Source organism: Typopeltis vanoorti, chromosome 17, assembly GCF_054136105.1.
Source record: "Typopeltis vanoorti isolate ZY-2024b chromosome 17, IOZ_Tvanoo_1.0, whole genome shotgun sequence".
NCBI classification, from domain to species: Eukaryota; Metazoa; Arthropoda; class Arachnida; order Uropygi; family Thelyphonidae; genus Typopeltis; species Typopeltis vanoorti.
Window position 1 is genome coordinate 83,123,281 of NC_143565.1, and position 21,106 is coordinate 83,144,386.

Here is a 21,106-nt window from a genome sequence, read left to right on the forward strand (position 1 = left end):
AATCTGAAAAAATGTTATATGACTTTACGAAGAGTAATTATGCTTAATAAAATGATTAATTAATTTTATTTAAAACGTGAGCAAATAAACCTATTAAATAATTACCCGGATGAAGAAATACGAAACTGTAGTTACTTACTGACTTCATGAAAACAAATTTTGCAGATTGTTTTTATTATTCCGTTCACATTTGTTTTATCAAGAACGCTACTGTTCAAGTAAATAAAGTGATTAAAATGAGTATCCCTTATTTGGAACTGCATTTATAATATAGTAATTATAATGTAGAATACGAAAACAGAAGAGGAAAGCAAGAGTGCTTATTATCGGTAATTAGTGGATACATTAATCAGTTTTGTATGTATGTATTTGCCACGATCACGTCAGACAAATGATGTCATGCTTTTATTAGGTACATTTTGATAACAATGCATCGGAGCTTCAGACTCCTATGGTTCATGCCAATGTCAGAGGTGTCACAATTTTTTTCTCTCTCTCTTCTTTCTTTAAGACATTTTTAAAAAACATTCTCTTTTAAAATTTTGACATAAATTTCTTTCTAGTTTTGTATATTTAAATTAAAAATGTCTTTAAAATGTTGGTTTCTAAAAATTCGTTCTCCTATAGATATCAGCAATGAATTTAGGCAAATATGGTAAAGTAATAAATTCCCTTTCATTCAAATTCGTATCTTATTGTCACATTGCTTGTTAAATCCTAATAAAATTGGGATTCCAAAAATGAAAGAATAACTGAATAATAGCGTTTTGACACTTCTGAATAACTGTATAATTGGGAATCATTGTTTCATAGATTAAACATGCATTTTTTCGTTCCACTTCAACCCTTCCTTACTAAAATCATGTAGTGGTCTTTCGCTGGTCTACCAATTACGATCTCCTGATAGGAAAAAAAAAGTGATGAAATATTAATTTTGCAGGACTATCGTATAATATGTAGTGCACCAATTGAAAGTACAAGCTACAAGCCTAAAAATGGTTATGCTTTCTGAATTTTGTTATATGAATCCTTAAGGATTAAATGTACCACTTTCAAGCATCTTTCTCTTGCATTTTTCCCTTTTTTTAATAGCATAGTAAAAAAGTAAATAAATATTAATCAGTTTTGATTAATGTTTATTTACTTTTTATTTATTTTGATTAATGTTTATCAAGGAGTGGTGCGATAGACTTGACACTGTTCTTAGAGCAGACCTCCCACGACGAGTCTAGATTCTACAAAGATCCTTTTTGTATTGCAAAGTTTATTATCATACAGAGTATTTACATATATACATTCAAACCATTATTATTACATTTTATATTAAAATTCAGTATACAAAATGCTGAGTGAACCACCTTTTTATATAGTTATATTAGTTGTATCTTCGAAACCATTGATATAAGGTCTGATAAAAGATCCATAAATGGAAAAATTATATGTTCTATTCCCAAGTAGTAGTAAGGGGAGTTTCATAGTTGCGGTTTTAATTACAGCTAAACTAAGGCTATGAGACTCGTATAGTTATGTCTACTAACTGCGGGTTTTTCTGGTTTGTTTGCGAGATGAAAAATCAGAATGAGACCTGTTGACTCACCTTTATTTGAAAAGCTTTTATAAAGGCTTGTCGCTTCCTAGATGAGATTCGAACTGAAATCTTCTCCGCCAAATAATATCGTCGATACCGACTGAGGCTACAGAGCCTCTGTAGCTTCGTGTTTGAGCTGAATGTGGAATGACAGAGAAATACGCTGTCACCCCCCCCCTTTTTTTTTTTCAGTGTGAGTTCTAACCGTGATTTATCTATCTCAATGGATAATTGAAACAAAAAATAGTAAATTACCGTTCTTCCCAGGCCAAAATGCTTTTAAATTATAAAATCGATTGCGAGAAAGAGATTGATTTGAGTTTTTTGTAGGTCATAAGTAAAGCAATAAGATGGGTCACTTTTAAGCAAGCTTTTGGAATTCTCAAAAATGCAGAACTGCTCATGAATGGTACCAACTGAACATTTGAGGATAGAAATATAACTTGCGTTAATTTCTGTTTGGATGAAGTGCCTAGGATCCCTATAATTCGAAGAATGGCTTCTTTATACCAGAAAGATCACCAAAATAGATGAGACACGGTTTGATATATAAAAGTGGAGAAAAGGTAAAACTTAATGACGTCATTGAAAAAACATTGGTAGAAAATCCAAACGTTTACGAATAATAAAAATTCGCTTCCATCACAATTAAATGGGGAAAAGAAGTAAGAACGCTTGAGTGATTTTACTTTTAGTTGCCAGCATTTGTGGGGTGAATGGGTGGGTGTTGAGCATGCATCTGTTCTGAAAACTTGTATACAAGCATTGTATACTTGTATAACTGGATCACTGAAGTTACTACTACTAGGGAATTCAATTCAAGAATAGAATTAAATAATTGAATAACTGCAAATACATTGAATAATATCAGTATCAGCCTTCTTACATAAATTTTAAACTGCATGTATATATTGTAAGTAAACAACCATTTACTTTGAAAGAACTCCGAACCTAGGAGATTTATCTAAAGAATATACCAATTTCAGTGTTACATGGTAAACCACATATTAAACGAAATTTATTTTGATTGGCTGGTTAGTAAAGTAAGTACAGATCTCCTTTTCTGGCCTTCAAGCTGTGGGCCGTCCGTGGAACTTGGCAACTTAGCGGTGAGCAAGGGAGTTAGCAGTAGGTTCCTTAAGCGGAGATTGGTGAGTGAATGGATTACATTGTCTGAGAGGATAGCGAGGGCGCGGATGTTGAATAAGTTCAAGGAGTGGTGCGATAGACTTGGCACTGCTCTTAGAGCAGACCTCCCACGACGAGTCTCGAGATTCTACAAAGATCCTTTTTGTATTGCAAAGTTTATTATCATACAGAGAATTTACATATATACATTTAAACCATTATTATTACATTTTATATTTAGATTCAGTATACAAAATGCTGAGTAAACCACTTTTTTATATAACTATCCATAAGCACAATAAAGCTAGGAGTATAAGAAATTAATATTAGTTATATTAGTTGTATCTTCTAAGCCAGTATTTGGTTTATATGAAGCTGTTTGAAGGTGCAATCAGAATGATAATGATTTTTTGTAACAGATACACTTTTGGCTAATATAATGTTTTCTGTACGCTTCTCAGCAAATGTGTGGCAGATTTGTTCGTTTTTTTTTTGTTTAGAAATAGTGCGTTATTTAATTATAGGGTGTTGCACATATTTTAATTCAGGTTTTCATATTAGGTTCTGGATTTATACAAAAACAATATTAATAATAATTATTATTGTTATTATAAACGTGAATAATTTCACTGAATTTTCGCATTTTTCATCCCATTAAAATAAATCCCCTTATTCGATTTATTTATTCAGTACAATCTTCACGACAATATCCACCTGGCGAAACACCAACATCCACTTTAGAAACATGGGAACTATTAAATTGTTCTCATGTTTCTAAAGGAAACGAAAGGACGATAAACTGTGTTAACATTTACTTACGAAGTCTCCATTGGATAAGACTTTAAGATAAAGTACGGGATAAAACAGTAATTTTATAATGAGCTTAATTAAAATATGAACTGCAATAGGAAAATTTTTCCCAAAGGTGCAAACAGTCCATGCATGAGAAGATATTGACAAAACCATTTAACTTGTGAGGACTTGATCATTTCATGGAAATCCAAACGTACTAACTTAACTGAAGACCGTAAAAGAAAGTTAATATGTATATAAATGTAAATGTCTCCTCACGAGAGTGGCTTTGCCTTTTATTATACTCAGAATATATCTCAGTGGTATTTTTTTTTTAAATTTCGGTACTCAATGAATATATTATCTGCTTTTATTTTCTACAAATAATTGTTATTATTCTAACAAGTGATAACTAATCTTTCGAATGCATTTCTATAAAGGAATAACCCAGCTGACTTTTTCAAGAATCAGATAAAAATTATTATCGGCTTTTATTACAAATTTTAGAGCGCTAAAATTATTGCAATTCATTTAAGAAAACTGTTTGGATTCCCTTTTAAATACTAATTTAATCTACACTAGCAGTAGAAGAAGAGTTGGGTGTTCACAAGTGGATGTATTTTTCTCAAGAATATGAAACTCTGAATCGTTTCTCTCTCTCTCTCTCTCTCTCTCTTATATAATTTTGAAAATATTATCTGAAATTAAAAGGAAAACATCGCAATCCATTAAGAATGTCTACGGTTTTCAGATTAAATGGAATTGAAGATGCAGCCTCTTCCTTAAAAAGATTAAAAAAAAAACTTAATGCATATCGTCTAGTATTGCATGGTATCTTCTTCCTGTAAGAAAAATTCAAGACGATGCCTCTGTAGAATACTTGGAAGTGATGATGCTCTTAAGCTGAAAACAAGTACATTCAAATCCCACTTAGTACCGTAGCAAAGTTTTATCTGGGAAACTCCAGATTGTCCTCCCTCCCTACCTGCAAAACAACAAACCAATCGGAAAAACATGAGATTTACAGATATAACACATTCGGTTGATAGTCATAGTTGCTTTAGCATATTCTAAATAACCCACCAATCAAAATCCACTTTAATTTACTAATTCATAATTTTTTTTAAAAAAAATCATTCAAATATGAAATTTAAACCAATTATTGCTTTTGTCATGAATTCACCCCTTCACTTTCCCCCAAGAAAGAGATTACTTGATTGGAAGTCATATATTGAAACATCTCTTCCTCCCCCCAATCCATTTTTCATCCGCCCGAGATGAGTTGAGTCCCTAATTAGGAACTTTTTGGTGATTAATGTAACCGGCTTGCCACTTCTCTGCTGCATCCCAATAAGGGCGGGTATGTCTGTAGAAATGTATGTTCACGAGGCCTGGTTTGCCTGTTTTAAGTAATGAAAAGCCCAAGTTTTCAGAGGGAAACATACGAGAAATAATATCTTAATATCTGCATAGATAAAGCCTCCGTAGCTCAGTTGGTTTCAACGAAGTTGGTTTCTTTGGTTGGAAAGACTATTTGAATTCTATTTAGGAATCGAATAACCTTTATCACGGCTTTTCAGCTGAAGACAAGTTAGCCGATGTCCAACGGAAGTGAAGAGCGCCCCCCCCCTACCGGAAGTTTGGATTTTCATCCCGCAGCCAGTAGAAACGCACGTGCAATTTACGCTCAAGACTATTATACTTAAGCATAAGACCAACCACCTTATCCTAAAATTATGATTAAGAAAACCAATATGAGGAAATCGTTAAGGGTGTAAAAGTACCGCGTATTATTATTAATCTATATATATATAGATAGATAGATACACGCAGGCAACACTGATATGCTGCAGATTTTGCAACTTCTCGTGTACGGCGCTAATATAATTTATATTATGGGGCACTTCTTGCTTCATAATGAAAAATACCAATACACTGCTATATAAGGAAAACAGATATACTAGAGTCGAATCTGTATTCTTATATTTTCAATAGAATTTTCAATTGGAAAAATGTTTATCCTAAATCAGCTAAATGGTGGATGGGGGAAGCATAGATATAATTTTAACCAGGGAGCAAAAATACCTACTTTGAAAGATTGCATTTATTATGACCAGCGCTCGACAAATTATGCAAAAGCCTACTCGCCACGAGAGAAAAAAAAAAGTACTCGCTAAGGCTCCACCCGTTTTTTAATAATATGCACAAAAAAGTCAACAGAAGTGTTCCATGAAGTGATTGGTATGATGTATCATTCTTTGGAGCATATTTCCATTGTGAGAACCATTCCAAGAAGTAGAAGTCATTAAATAATAATAATAAGAAGAAGAAGAAGAAAGCAACATTGATTTTTTGGAAAATATAATTTGTTACATTAATTTTTTTTATAGAATGGCCCTTTACATTACGCATATTCTTCTGTGTTTTCTTAGAAAGGCAAAAACAGTTTTGTTTAGAAAGTTGGTTGTTATTAAATAAAAAATATTTTATTTTGTCCAGTTTGCAGCTACTCCCATAGGGGAATGGACCAGTGCATTTGTCAAGCCCTGATTGTATTATATACGCTGTATTAAATATTCAAACTAACGAATAATATATGATGATACAAATACGAACTGTTATCTTTTAAATAATTTAATGTATATGATGTTTAACAAGACGACTTTATTTTACTTTAGCGTGATATTACAATAGACGCAAAATTATTATTATTTGTCGTTTGGCTTCTCTTTATTACGTTTTTCTAAACGAAAATATTCTCTCTTGAATACGAATAATAAAACCCGACGATTAAAATCATCCAACAGATCTATAGTAAAAACAACATAAATCAGCTATATAATTATAAACATAAGAAAAACAACTATACTAACATTAGCCATAGGTAATAAAAGTTGCATTATTAGGGATATGAGAGGGAAAAAATCTTGGTTTATGTTACTCATTATATCGGCGATAATAAAGAAGCGTCTTCGTCCATTAACGACGACAAACTACCTTTCATTACATATTCAGAACAGTTTCAAAAACTCGTTTGGCTTATGCGGATATTCAAATTATGTTCGAACAAGTTCCCGGAAGTTTTCAATTATGTAAATATGTCTTTCCCATCGAATCTAGGATGAATAACTAATGCGAACACGGAGGTTCAAGTTTCTGAATTATCTTTTCATTATCTTGAATCGTTAGTTTCCTGGCTATTTTTATAAACTGCCATTAGCAGTCAACGTTTTAAGGAGGAAATGAAGAATGAAATGTCAGTTTATGTTCTCTGGAGAATTTTCGATCCTACGTAGCAGATGACGATTTGAGCATTAAACCACCTGTTCAAATTGCAACTCATATAACATGCGCCTTGCATCGGTATGTGAAAAGCAGACGACTAAAATCATACGAAAAATAGAAACCAGAAGCAACTGAGAGATAATAGAAATCGTTTGATAATCTATTAAGGTACATTAAATAAAAATAAATTTCAGAATTCATTTCATTTATTTCCCAACTAATTTTATTTATATTTAATCCATTGTACTCTTATTTAAATAACTGGGGCAGTGTATAATTATTTCAACCTCGTTCTAATTATTTTATTAATATTCATTAATTACTTTAATCAGTATATAAATATCTGTGCAAAAAAAAAAAAAACCTCTAGATTTACATTTTAAGATCTAATTATTGACGTATGGTTTAAATGACAAATTACTGCAAAAATAATTAATCTTTAATTGTGTATATTTTGCTGAATGTAAAATGGAATTTCAATCGTGACCGTAAAAGTGTATTTATTTCAACAGCTATAAAAATGAAAAATTTCATTTCTAAATTAGGACGAGAGTTAAGTTTGATAATGGAACATTAAACTGGAAAAATTACATTATACTTAACAAAACTGTGTTAATAGGGCAGTGTTTGTTTAAAGCTTCAGCGTGCATATTTAGATCTGCTTAATAATATGGTTTTGTATTTTGTACAAAACACAAAAGCGTATTATTAAGTATATTTATTACCACTTTATTAAATATTAAAAAAAAAAACTTTAGTCTGTGACTATAATCGAATCTCTAATGGTCTTTTTCCGAGTACAGATGTAGATTAATGAAGGTTACAACCACGAGGTTATTCAGGCATATTCATATCATAGTTTCTAATTACTGGAATGCGTTTAGCCTTAAATTTCACTAGTATTTTCATTTAAAGGTGTCTTGCAGATGTTATATATATATTTAAATTTGATGACATAATTTATCAATACAAGACGACTTAGCCAATATCTCTTCAGACAGTAAGTTAATTGAAAAAAAAAAGAAAAAAAAAAGCGGTCTTTTGAAACATTCTGAATTAAAGTCTGTAATGTAATGTCATAACTAAAGGAAAAGGCATCGACTGAAAAGAAACAATCGATAGAATCAGGTATGCGTATCAACAACTTGACAGATGGCCAAGAAGATAATGAAATAGTAGACCAACAGCTAACTGACGCACTTCTCCACAGGTTGTGTCGATCTGTAGCATGTCGTTCTTAGAATATCCACGTGGGCTTTATAAAATTCATATAAAATTGATGAGGTAATAAAGGCTTTAAAAAAATGCGAAAACGTGGCGTAATTTTGCCACTATAAATGATCCATTCGAAACTAATATTGAAAGGATTCGATAAATACTAACAGAGGTCCTAGATATTAACTTCGTTAACTGTGCAGAATTTTTATGATCATTTCGAAATATACCGTATTTTCACAAAAAAAAAAAAGATCGACCTTGAACAAAAAATCCAAAGAAGAAAACACTCCTAAGACATTCAAACAGTTGGGCAAGGAACTCTGAAATTTCATTTCCCATGCATACGAGGTGAGCTAGAAGGAATGTGCATTACTTTGGGAATATAGCAGAGGCTGTTTGATCAAAAAAATGGATATGAAATTTCCAATGACAAAAAATAGGAATTAATAGGCCTATTCGGAAAACTTTTTATTTGATAATTTAAAAGTCATGTTTACAATTCTGGTTCCCATCTGCCATACGGCCGCGGGAGGGTAGCTATATGCTACCATTCTAGGGAGAGATGATTATGAGCAAGGTGGTTTCCCGTTGCCTTCCTTGCGTAAGTATTTATGACTGTAACCTGTGTGTTCACGGGGCCGGTTTGCCTGCTTGCGGGATGAAAAACCTCAGATAAACTGGCGGAAAAAACCCTGCGGCCCACGCCCAAGACCGGCTAACTTGGCTATGGCTGAGGAAGATCCTTAAGCTCCTCACGTCGTGGACGGGAATCGAACCTAGGACACTCCTTCCCCAGGTATATGGTTGCGAAGTGCAAAGCCACTAGGCTAACCGCGCGGACATGTTTACAATAAATTCTCAAAAAATAAACTCCTCTCCATCTTGATACCCAATGAGTTTTGACATTCAAATTGCAACTTAGCAATGCATGTTGTGTGGTTTTACTTCTGGTATAGTAGCTCATGGGTCGCCTATATTGGTGGATTATCAAGGCTGATCTACTACCGGGAAGACATTAACCAGATGCGTTTTCACTTCATGGGTCAAAAATGGAGGAACTTCACATCATGCTGGAAGTATATACGACGCCGTGTAAACAAATGAATACTCTATGACATTGCAGCAATGCATCTTCAGGAAATCGTTGATAAATGTCACATCCATGACTATATATTGACAGTGAAGAGATATTGAAAAAGGCTTTTCAAGAGAGACACGAGAATTGTGGATGTTGTTGATGAAATCGGCAAATGGCATTGGTGCTGAACACACTATTACGTTATGGATACTTGTGCACAGCATTCCTTGAGGAACGTTCTGTATCATTGGAGTCCTTCTCATACTTCTATGAGAATAACCCTACTGTACTGACACAGTCTTTCGTTCATGCACATTGCTCTCTACTGCACACTCAGATAAAATGTGAAAGTGGGAAGAATTTCTCTCTCTCTCCTACATACATTTCATCGGGAATTTTGCGATTTAGAAAACATCATAGTATTCAACACCAACAATACTATTATTATTTCGCAAAATCTAACATACACTAATCTTTATTAGAAAACGTAGAGAATCTACTGAATCATTACGAAACAAAACATCAGTTGAGGCTCGCTGTGTGAGATTCGAGACAGTAAACTGAAATGGGTAGTTCTATTGAGTTCTGCTTAGAGCAGATTCTGGTCGTCAGTTACGCATACGATATACAGATAATTTACCTTGAATGAGGTAGAGAGTAATATTTTGGAGAAACTGTTGTAAACATTTGCCATCCTGGTTAGCTCATCCGCTCATCAAGCTGCGGATTCCAATCCCTCCATTGCGCATGTATGTTTGTAATTATTTTTACATGAAGATGAATTTCATCGCTCTGTGTTAGAACATTGGCTTACTTACTGTAGGTATAGGTAGGCCTGAAGTGCCTTGAAAAAATTCCATATTTGACCTCTTAGGACAGGGTTTCTGGATGGAAAGAACTGCAACACACATTCTTTTATTAATATGAGTCTATGTTTATACATTTAGAGATATAATTACACAGACCTTCAAATCAAAACTTGATCAATAGAGTTGACGTTTTCGAATAACGTACTAAGCTTTAGTTTATTAAGTTGATTTCAAATATGATATCCATTTTTATTTTTGTTTACGGTCACATAAGGTTTTTGACGATGGAAAAATATGCAACAGGTGTTTCTTTGTTTTCTCAAATGTAGCTATTTTGATTCATTTTATGAAACGATGAATTAAATAAAATTCTCGATAAGAATACAAAGAACTTCCAAATCTCCACAAATTAATCATTCGTTTTCGTTCTATTTCACTTTATCAAGTTCGATACGATTTTCATAAGTCTCTTTTAAGCAGTAGAATGAACACCGGGACAAAATAAAATATTGCCATTAACACCTTTCAAGCTTGTTTTATGTCACTGAACAATCTCTATTGGCTAGGTCATCAATTTACTGATGTAAAGAAGTTACAGGTGCAGAAATATCGCAAACACTAGTAAATTAAAAAAAAAAAAAGTTCTTATTTCACTGTCAATGTCAGATTAGTAAGATTCAGTAGCGCACTCAGGATTTAATCTTGGGGGTGGCGGGGGGGGTGAGTTGAGTAGACGATTCGAGAATACACACACTACGTATCGCATACGACCAATGACTGAGCATCTGCAATGATCGCTAATTCATAAGTAATATAGAAATAGAAGACACAGCATAAATTAAAAAAAAAAAGAATTTTAACTAGGAAAAGATTTTTGGAAATTTTTCTAGTTTTTTTCCTTTTTCTTTGAGGGGGGGGCCCTTTTCCCCCTCTGGGTGCGCCACCGGCAAGATTCATACTCAATCGCTTATATTGACATTGCATTCCGAATGAAATTAGATGATTCTGGTTATGAAAATATAGGTGGACCAAGCACATGAGCCAAAGATCTTATGGTAGACAGAAAATATGGATTAAAAAAATTCTATTCATAGTGCAAGTTGTCATGCACTTCAGTTGGGTAAAGCAGTAATCTTTTCCATACTCTTTCTTCTTCTATTTTGGTCCACTACATAATATCGGCACAGCAAAGGCAAGAAACTTGCTGTTATATTATGTCCGTGTCTTCAATTATTCAATGCGTGTGGCAAGCTTTATGTGGTGTCCATCGTTTATCTTGATTTCCCAGTTTCATGCAAAAGTATGCATAATACCCTTTTTTTTTGACAAATTCGTTTATCTTAATTTTCCAGTTTTGAAACATTCTGTAATGTTTTACCGTTCTTTTTTTTTTACTACTACGAAACTACCAGAGATATAACAAATGTGTCTGGACTGTTTCAGAAGCTCTGGATGACATAATTAGTTACTGAAGATTACTCACAAAACAAAACAAACACGACATGCTCAAACAAAAAACCTACACCCAGGCTAGCCTACTTCCAAACGACCATCCTTGATCGCTAGCAATGTTTGCTGAATTATGTACTGACGCCACCTATCGTTTTTTTTTCTTTTTTTCTGGAATGTTCTATCGCGAACGTGCTGGTTTACCACTACGGAAAATAAATAAATAAAAGTAAAAAAGAATAATTATTATTACTTTAAATGGTTTTATATGAATATATAAAATAGTGCAATATTTTATACACGTCATATGAAGAAAAAAACAGTCTTTTCCCTTTAAAGCAGTAAGTGCTTCTATAAGAAGAAAAAAATATCGCTCGAGTAGCGCAATTGGAAAAACGATGGGTCATTGTGCGTTTCGATTGGAAAATACTAGTGTTTGATTCTCGTTGCGAGAGCGCGACTGCTGTGTCGAGTTTTCCAATTGAAGATGGTTTAACCAAACTTATACTGCGGTAAGTTTATTCTCTTGCAAAAACTCGGGATTTTCATCATCCTCCATATTTATCAGCCGGAGAACTAAATTAACAAACAAAAATATTATTACTTAGTGGGTAGTAGATAGAGTAATGGGTGAGGGTGAATTATTTAGTGTATTGGGGGGGGGGTGATAGATGGCAGAGTGGGGATGTAAATTATATAGTGTGTGGTTCCAAGTACTCATTAATCGATGAGTACTTGGAAGTCACCGAAGTGTCACTTATTAATAATAACTATGCAATGATGATAGTTTTATTAGTTAAACTTATACTGTCTTAGTTCCATAAATAACATTTATTGGCTTTACACTAAAATGCAATAACTGATCATTGTATCTTTTGGAAAGAACCGGGTTCGAACCCTGACTAGGATGCGAAGAACTTTTATCAGGACTTTTCAACTGAAGGTAGGGTGACCAACTTTTGAATATGAAAATAAGGAAGATTGGGTCACGACAAATTTTAGCGAAATTTTTGTGACGTGAATCCTACATTAATTGATAGGATGGTTTATATTTAAAATATACAAATAGCAATTTAAATTATAGCATATCAAAATATTTAATATAATTTTAAACATTTATATTTACATACAATTAAAATATCCATACTTCTTAGATTAAGCTTAATTATATTTATCAGCTTTGATTTTCTTGTCTCCTTGTGCAAACTGCAAAAACTCTTTACAATGATAATCAAAATTGATCACTGCCATTAGTTCTAATTTAATTAATTCTAAACTACTTTGATTTCTCTAATCTGTCCATTTATTGTTCATTATGGAGAGCATTCTCACAGTGTGGGCATTTGAGCCTGGAATACTTAACACAAAGCCTAAAATTTTACCAAGATTTGTAACATTAATTTTCTTGTTATTTAATTCAGTAAATATATTCACCCACTTTTGTTCAGTACTTTCTGATTTCACCATATTCACAACACTCACTGCACTACAAAACTCTTCATACAGATTATCTTCATTTACAATATCAATATGAAATTGTTGAACAATGGCTTGCAAATGCCTGAAAGAAAGTTCACATCCAAATTTAGGGGCACAAGACAATGAATGGGATTTGCATTAGATAAATCAAAATTCTTGGAAATGTACTTGTACAATGAACAATAAAAACTAACAAAATCATCTATAATACATACATATATATATTATTATTATCATTATTTTGACACCTCCAGGGAGTCCAAAGACTCATCGAGGGAGAGTGTGCCGACAGCATCGAACGATTGGTCTCCCCCTTCCAACTACTAACCGCGCTCAAACTTACTTAACTGAGCCATTAGTAGCAGAGGCTCATATATATATATATATATATATATATTAAAGGCAAGGGGCCACTACAAAACATCATACATCCCCTCCTTGGAGATGTGTTTTGGCATTAAGGGTAAATATTAAGATTAGTGATCGGAGCTTATGCCATCTTTACCACGAGTTGCCTTGGTCTTGCACTACCTGTAGAATCAGCTAGACTTGCATCACTTGCAGGCACAACTTGACTTGTTAGTCTGTTTGCTTACTTGGGAAATGGAGTAAAACCAGGTTTAAAATTGCTTGGTATTTTTAACATTTATTATACCCAAGGTAAAATACTTTCTACACACTACACACACACACACACACACACACACACACACACACACACACACACACACACACACACATATATATATATATATATATATATATATTTTTATGGGCTGAGGCCATAGTTTAAAATCTTTTCAGTGGCATTACCAAAAAACTGTCCTTTATCCTCTGTTGAATTTTACTACCTAAACATTGTATTATACTGTAGCATTCGATGATACTAAGATCTGCAGTTTCAAGGGATTTGACAGCTTGAACAAGTATAACACCAATGCTGGAAAAAAAAATAATTAAGGTATACTTCAACAACACACCCCTTTTCTGGATCCTCATCACTGAATTGTTTTTTCAAGATTTTTGAACAGTCGTTGATACTTTGAAAATAACTCTTAATAGGTAACGAGTTCTTTATTAACCTATCTACAGCTGATGTCAAAGAAAGTCATCGAGTAGGAACATGACAAAGAATTTCAGACTATTCTGCTTCAAGAAAATCAAAGAATTATTTTATTTAATTCTTCTCTTCTTTTTGCAGATACTGCAAAGTGTCCATAAATTTTTAAAACTATAATTTCAATATCAATACCCAATCCATCAGAGGCATGTTTAGTTGCATTATGCAAAATAGGATTACAACAGTTTGCTTTAACCATGTTTTCATTGTCTTCTGTGAGCAGCTTCATTACAGAATTATGTTTCCCGTAATTGAGATGTGCATTATCTGCACAATATGAAGTAACATTTTTTGCATCTAAATTGTGCTCATCAAGACTTTATCATGCTACGTATAGCGTTAACTGTCTCATCAGCTTGCTCAATGAAGTCCAGGAGCCTGTTTTTTTATGCCACTTAGATATACTATAAAATATAAAAAACAAAATATACTATGGCACTTGTTGCTTGCAGTCATTATTACTCCCATGGACGATACTGAAGTCACGTTTACATAATATACAATTGCTTTATGAACGTTGAATGGCACGGTTTTAGAACACGAGTACTGTTCTTCCCATTTCTTCAGATAAACACAAATATTTACATTTCTTTTTTGGTTGCCTTTTTACATTATTATTTTCCGTTTCCCCGTCACTATCCATCACGAAAATAGACTATGGCACTCGATGTTCAAGGATACTGAAAATACTTTGAGAATGAATGAATGAGAATGCAGATACAACGGCTAGTAAGAACGCAAGATAGGACACAGACGAACAAAATCCGAAATTGTATATCGAAAATCGCTACCAACGATTTGATTATTCCGAATGGGTATCAATTATTAAAATGGCTCCAAGGGTTACAAGATCAACGCAACAATATAACATCTTCGCCGGAGCACCCATGTATATTCGTTGGCCGGAACAGAATTGTATCGATTGGAATTTTCCAAACTATCGATTAGAAAAAATCAGCTAACGCCTTTTTATTCCCGTATACGGGAGTAGGCGAGGCCATTTAGCCCTATCTAACTTTTGGAGACTGAGTGGGCAGTTCAATCTCCACTGGTACCCAATCAGAGACAGATGGCCCAAGGCTATCACTAATTAAGCGGTACGCAGTGAAGAGAGACGGCTCAAATGTGCCGCCATCTCGTGGTCCCTAACCCTAACACAATATATTTAATGTCTGAAATAATGTGGGTTCTACGGTCGATTTTCTTGAGTTTACAGGACGAAAAACTCGAGTTTCCGGGAGGAAAAACCTGCTTGCCCGTGCCAGAGATCGACTAACTCGGGAACCGGTCGAAAAACGGCTTAGAAAAATTTCCTCTAGTCGCCGACTAGACTCGAAACCAAGTCTTCCTTCGTGCGGCCTAGCGCGGCGGTGTGCAAACGCCACATCCGCTGAGCTACACTATTAGTATCAAATTGTATTTGGCGGTTATAATATACATTGAAAAATTAACGACAATGATTGATTATGAAAATACAGAAGTATTTGAAGATCAATATGGGAGCCCGAGTGATCCAAAAAAATTAGCTAAAATATGGGAGTTCCGGGAAATACGGGAGAGTTGGTCACTCTAACTGAAGGTGAGTTTGCAGGTATCATAATGTTGTATTAATGTTGTATTAGGTGACTTTAACAGCCATAGTGTTAACTGGGATTACACAAAGTCCAACGAAGATGGAGAACTTGTTGAAAAATGGGCTGAAAACCTTTCTCTAAACCTCATACATAATCCAAAACTCCCTGCATCTCAACAGTGGCAGATGGAAGCAAGGCTATAACGCTGACCTCATATTTGTTAGCTCAAAAATATCCAACATCTGTGTTAAAAAGGTTTTAAATCCGATTCCACATACTCACCATAGACCTATAATGCTTCAATTTAACCCAGCAATTATGCCAAACATAGTCCCTTACAGATGACGATTTAATTTCCAAAAAGGTAATTGGAAGGGTTTCATGAAAGATCTTGATCGCTCCACAGAAGTCCCTCCAAACCCTCAAGAGTATCCAGAATTCATAAAAATACCTAGGAAAATCTCCACCAAACATATCCCCCCGAGGATGCCGCACAAGCTACATTCCAGGCCTTTTGCAGTGACATACAAGCCAAGTATGCTGATTACTTACAACTTTTACAGCACCAACCCCTTCTCAGAAGAGACTATCCAAGCAGGACAAAAATTATGCTCCAAGATGGCAGAGGAAAGGTATTTCTCATGGAAAAAAGAAATAGATGGCCTTGATATGACCCATAGCAGAAGAAAGGCATGGAACTTTATCAACAGAATTAGGAAGGATTTCACTAAGCCATATGAATATCTGCAGGTAACAGCTAACCAAATTGTTCACCAGCTGCTGCTGAATGGAAAATTCACTAAAAACACAAAAAATAAGATACTTAGAATCCCAAGTGAGGAACAAAATATGATTAACTCAGATTTCACAATCACTGAACTCAACGCTGCCATAAACCTATTAAAACTTAGAAAATCTGCAGGCCTTGTGTCTGTAATAAACAGATTAACCATTTTGGAACCAGGACTAAAGAGTGGTTATTAAACCTATACAACACTTTCCTCAGAACCCTAAGGATACCAACTATCTGGAGGCAAAAGTGGTGTCCTTTCTGTCAAAGTGGTGGCCTTTCTGAAACCAGGGAAAACTCCAACCGAAGCAAAAAATTACAGACCTATATCACTATTCAGCAACCTCTTTAAATTCTATGAAAGATTAATTTTGAATAGGCTACAACCCCTAATCGAATCCCATCTTATTGCTGAGGGCTGGCTTTAGACCTGGCAAATCCTGCACATGACAAATTCTCAACCTCACTCAATATATAGAAAATGGTTATGAGCAAAAACTAGCACAGGAGTAGTCTTTGTAGACCTAACTCCAGTATATGACACCATAAACCATCTCACACTCAGAAATAAAATATACAGAATAACTAGAGACTATCGCCTTGTTCTCCTGATCCAATCACTCTTCGAAAACAGATGCTTTTATGTGGACCTTGGGGGTAGGAAGAGCCACTGGCACTACCAAAAAATGGCCTCCCCAGGGAAGTGTGTTATCACCATTACTTTTCAACATCTACGTCAATGATCTCCCCATCTTTCCAGGAACTAGATATTTTATCTATGCTGATGACCTTGCCATAACTACTCAGTCAAAAAATTTCAAGTCCATTGAAACTACTCTATCACTTGCCTTAAATAGTCTAACCACATACTATACCAGCAATCAACACCAAACACCTTGAAAACCCAGACTGGCCTTTTCCACCTTAACAATAAGGAAGCTACAGATTTCTTGGAAAGACTATAGAACATTCCTGGAAACCAATCTACCTTGGTGTGACTCTCGATCGTACCCTCTCATATAAAACCCACATAGAAAAAACAAAGGCAAAAGTGAATAAGAAACAACATACTAAGAAAGCCTACCTCCTCCAAATGGGGTGCAGACCCTAGCACACTGAGATCTTCTGCCTTGGCCCTTTGCTATTCTTCTGCTGAATATACCTGCCCAGTATGGTCCAGATCCAGCATTGAATGAAAGTTGCCACTTAATTACAGGATGCCTGAAACCAACACCACTAAAAAGACCTGTATACTTTGGCTGGTACCCCCATCAATTCGAAGATCTGCATTCTCAGCTGATGAAAGGAGCAGACAAATGATGAACGCCACTATTCGGCCAGACCGCAGTGCCCCAAAGAGTAAGATCCCAACATAGCTTCCTGAAAATTGTTGAACCACCTAAAAACCTCCCAGAGACAAAACTTCAACAATAGCTTGCATTATATCCTGAAAATAATACTGGTATTCCAACAGCCGAACATCTTCCACGTGGTGCCCACTTGGACTGGAATACTTGGAAAAGCCTCAACAGACTCCGGACGACAGGACACTGCAAACAAAACCTCATCAAATGGTGCTACCTCACTGCCCAGACAATTCTGAGTGTGGGACAACCTAGTCCATGGAACACCTTTCTTGTCCCTTTCTTCCATCGCCTTGTGCAAAAGAGGACCTTATATCCTGCACAGAAAGAGCAGTTGATTGTGCAAGATACGGAGGAACATCTGACCATGTTTATTGTATATAAGTTATGTATAGTGTCCTTTTTTTCATATTTAATTATTATTCGCTGTATAATTCACCTACCAAATCTAAGCTGATCTCATTGTAATGTATCCTAATCCTAATTTGTTGTAAATCATGTTGTACCACTTACTTACTACTGTACTACTTGTGTTTGGATACGAAATAGAAAAAAAAATACAGAAATGGAGGTCACTTTTCCAGGAGGGGAAACTCTGGTTTTTCGCCTCGAAACAGACAAACCAGCCATAAATCAGATGCAATTACAAATACTGGTATAATACACTGGTCTTATTACTATAAGTTGCTTCGGCCGTAAAATCCAAAAATAAATCGTTGTATTTTTACTTCTAGTGCAAAAAGTGTTATTTTATTTGTCGAATAAATTCATTGGTTCAAGAATATCATCAATCCATGATTAAGTTTTTATATAAAAAAAAAAAAATCAGCTAACGCCTTTTTATTCCCGTATACGGGGAGTAGGCGAGGCCATTTAGCTCTATCTAACTTAAGTTTATTATTATTATTATTATTATTATTATTATTATTAGACTGTTTAAACTGTTTCCCAAACGAGACTTACTTGAAAAAAAAAAAAAAAACAGGTTAGATATAAAACCAAAATTGAAATTAAGGTTTCTTTTTATGTTTAACGTTCGCGATGTTTCAGATTTTTTAAAATACAGTATTACTTTAAACTTTTAGAATTTTACATTGTTTATTTAGAACTAAACCAATCTAGGTAAAGTAATGTTTTTTGTTTACATATACAGAGATTTAACAGAATGCTCATCAAAGATTAAATTAACATTAAACAGCAGGAGGTAGTTGAGAACATACATACCTTCACTGCTGTTATGGGTAGAGTGAATAACCCTTGGAAATTTTCGCTAACCCAATAACATACATATGCAAACATTGCTTTATGTGTAATGAAGCAAATGCTGTACTTATGTTTATGACATTCAGCAAATTTGATCGTTTATTTCATACAATGCAAACAAATTTTTTTTTTTTTGTATGTAGAATGTTTATGATCACCAACATCTTTTCATACCTCTGGTATTATATTACGTATGGTGTGCACAATATTCTTTCCACGTGTGTTTTGCTTTCAATGAACTATTTAAATAGCGTATCCGTTTAACGATTGGATAATCAGGATCACGTGTAAGTGACGCTTTAGTCATATCCCATGAATCAAGGAGAAAAGCGACACTGGAATGTTTGAAGTAATGGCGTACGGATGCCTCGGCAAAGTGCTCCGACATCACCCAACCGGGAACGAAAGTCACCAGACGTAAATCAGGAGAGTGCCACGACGGAGAGAAAAAAATTCTCAGTTCACAAAAAAAATCTACAGCTGGTTTCTTTTCCGTTAATAGTTATATTTAATACGTTAAGGTATCTGTTGTATCAACTTTATGTGTTGTGCTGTTACTTGTACCATTTTGCTCGAAACTTGGTTCATCCTGCACGCGTTGCTGTTGTTACGGAGACTGCACCCCATCAAGTTCATGAAGTCAAAGGGGAAATCCTGACGGCTGTGAGCGGTCACCTTCATTCTCCAGCTGAGAATAGTCCTTTTGTGAAACAGAGGCATCATCATCGCAGGGCTTTCGAATATATTTCTAAAGCATTAAAAATAGATGAAGAAAATGAAGGTATGTAATTAGGCCTAGTTCTAACTCGTATAAATTAAGTAAGGTTGACAAATCTTCAAGAAGTTAATAGGCATTGGAGATTTTTTTTTACATTTGTATAATTAGGTTAAAATATATTACACATTTAAAAAAAAAATGTCTAATAATTAGCGACAATTTCCGACAAACCGCGAAATCTCAAGTACTCGTGTGATAAGTATCGTACTTCTTAAGAAGCAGTCATAGGATTTTGCAGCTAGAGTATACGAAAAGAAATCCTCTACTTATACCGTTTTTCATTTAGCTTAACAGCTATGTTGTTAATTAAGCTCCAAGAAATACACGAGAATAGTTTCTTCAAAACAGTACATGCACACAAATCAATATGAAAAGGGACATTCATTTTAAAGTTTGTCTGTAACAACTTATAGTACAGCTTCTTTTCCAAATATATTTACGTTTTTAATAATTTATTTTTGTTATTATATTTTGGACTGTCATATTGTTTCGAGCGAAATGATAAATTTTTGATCGGGCATCACGTTATGTTACCTTGCCTTTTGTAAAGGCAATATTGAACATTGTTTATGTAATTCTTTCTGATCCTGTGCCTTACTAGAACAGTTTTTTTTTTTTTTTGTTAACCGCCAATTATCCAAAGGTTGATGAGATAGTAAGACCACCAGTTTAGTTGAGTGATAGTTTTTTTTTTTTTTTAAAGCAGTTATCAGGCCAGCTGATGTTAAATGTTAATAAAATATTGGTTTGGTTATTGCATATGTCAAATGCAGTACATGACCTTGTTAGTGTTTACTTTTGGTATCCGCATATTACTTTTGGTTGTTTCAGTTTTCATTAGTAGATGAAATAAGTTTTATTCATTACTGCATTTCTGTTTGCTCTATTAAAGTAACAAATAACTTAGCAATGAAATCGGAGCCTACTAAACCATTATCAATATGGCAGTTATCTTTCTTGCAGTTTTTGTGCCTTAAGGAGATGATCTTATTTACAATACTATTTATCGTAGGAAGGTTCTTTCTCATGTTATATTTTATTTTCTAATTCTTGCTATTAAAGCTGTTTTAGTTTGAAAAGTAAGAGCAAGATAGAAATAACAAAGGTATAAGTGAATGCAGGTTTTGAAAATTAAACAATAAAAAAATCCTCGAAGATTATTTGACTACTGTACAGGGTGTTCGGGATAAATTTGACATATTTATAATTAATTATATTTTTCCGTAAGTTACATGTATTAACACACACTTCTCTTCATTTAAAAGTTTGGACCCTTCTTCATTCATATACAAGATGTCAGAAAGGATGGATAGCTGGAACCCACCTGAATCATGGAAGAGAATAACTTGTATCATGATGATTTGTGCCCGCCATCAAAATAAGGATATTAC

General features: G+C 34.3%; 1 protein-coding gene across 4 annotated transcripts in view; it reads left to right on the top strand.

The window, feature by feature from the left end:
- The first annotated feature begins 230 nt into the window (after positions 1-230).
- Positions 231-21,106, top strand: part of spas (spastin) — a 322,787-nt gene continuing 301,911 nt past the window's right edge. For 3 of the 4 annotated variants that reach the window (XM_090407596.1, XM_090407597.1, XM_090407598.1), the window contains exon 1: positions 19,286-19,718. In XM_090407596.1, coding sequence (XP_090263722.1) covers positions 19,301-19,718 — 418 coding nt within the window. In that variant the 5' untranslated portion in view covers positions 19,286-19,300. Of the gene's footprint in view, positions 330-19,285; positions 19,719-21,106 lie in introns of those variants that run through there. The other variant, XM_090407599.1, reaches the window with a different exon arrangement.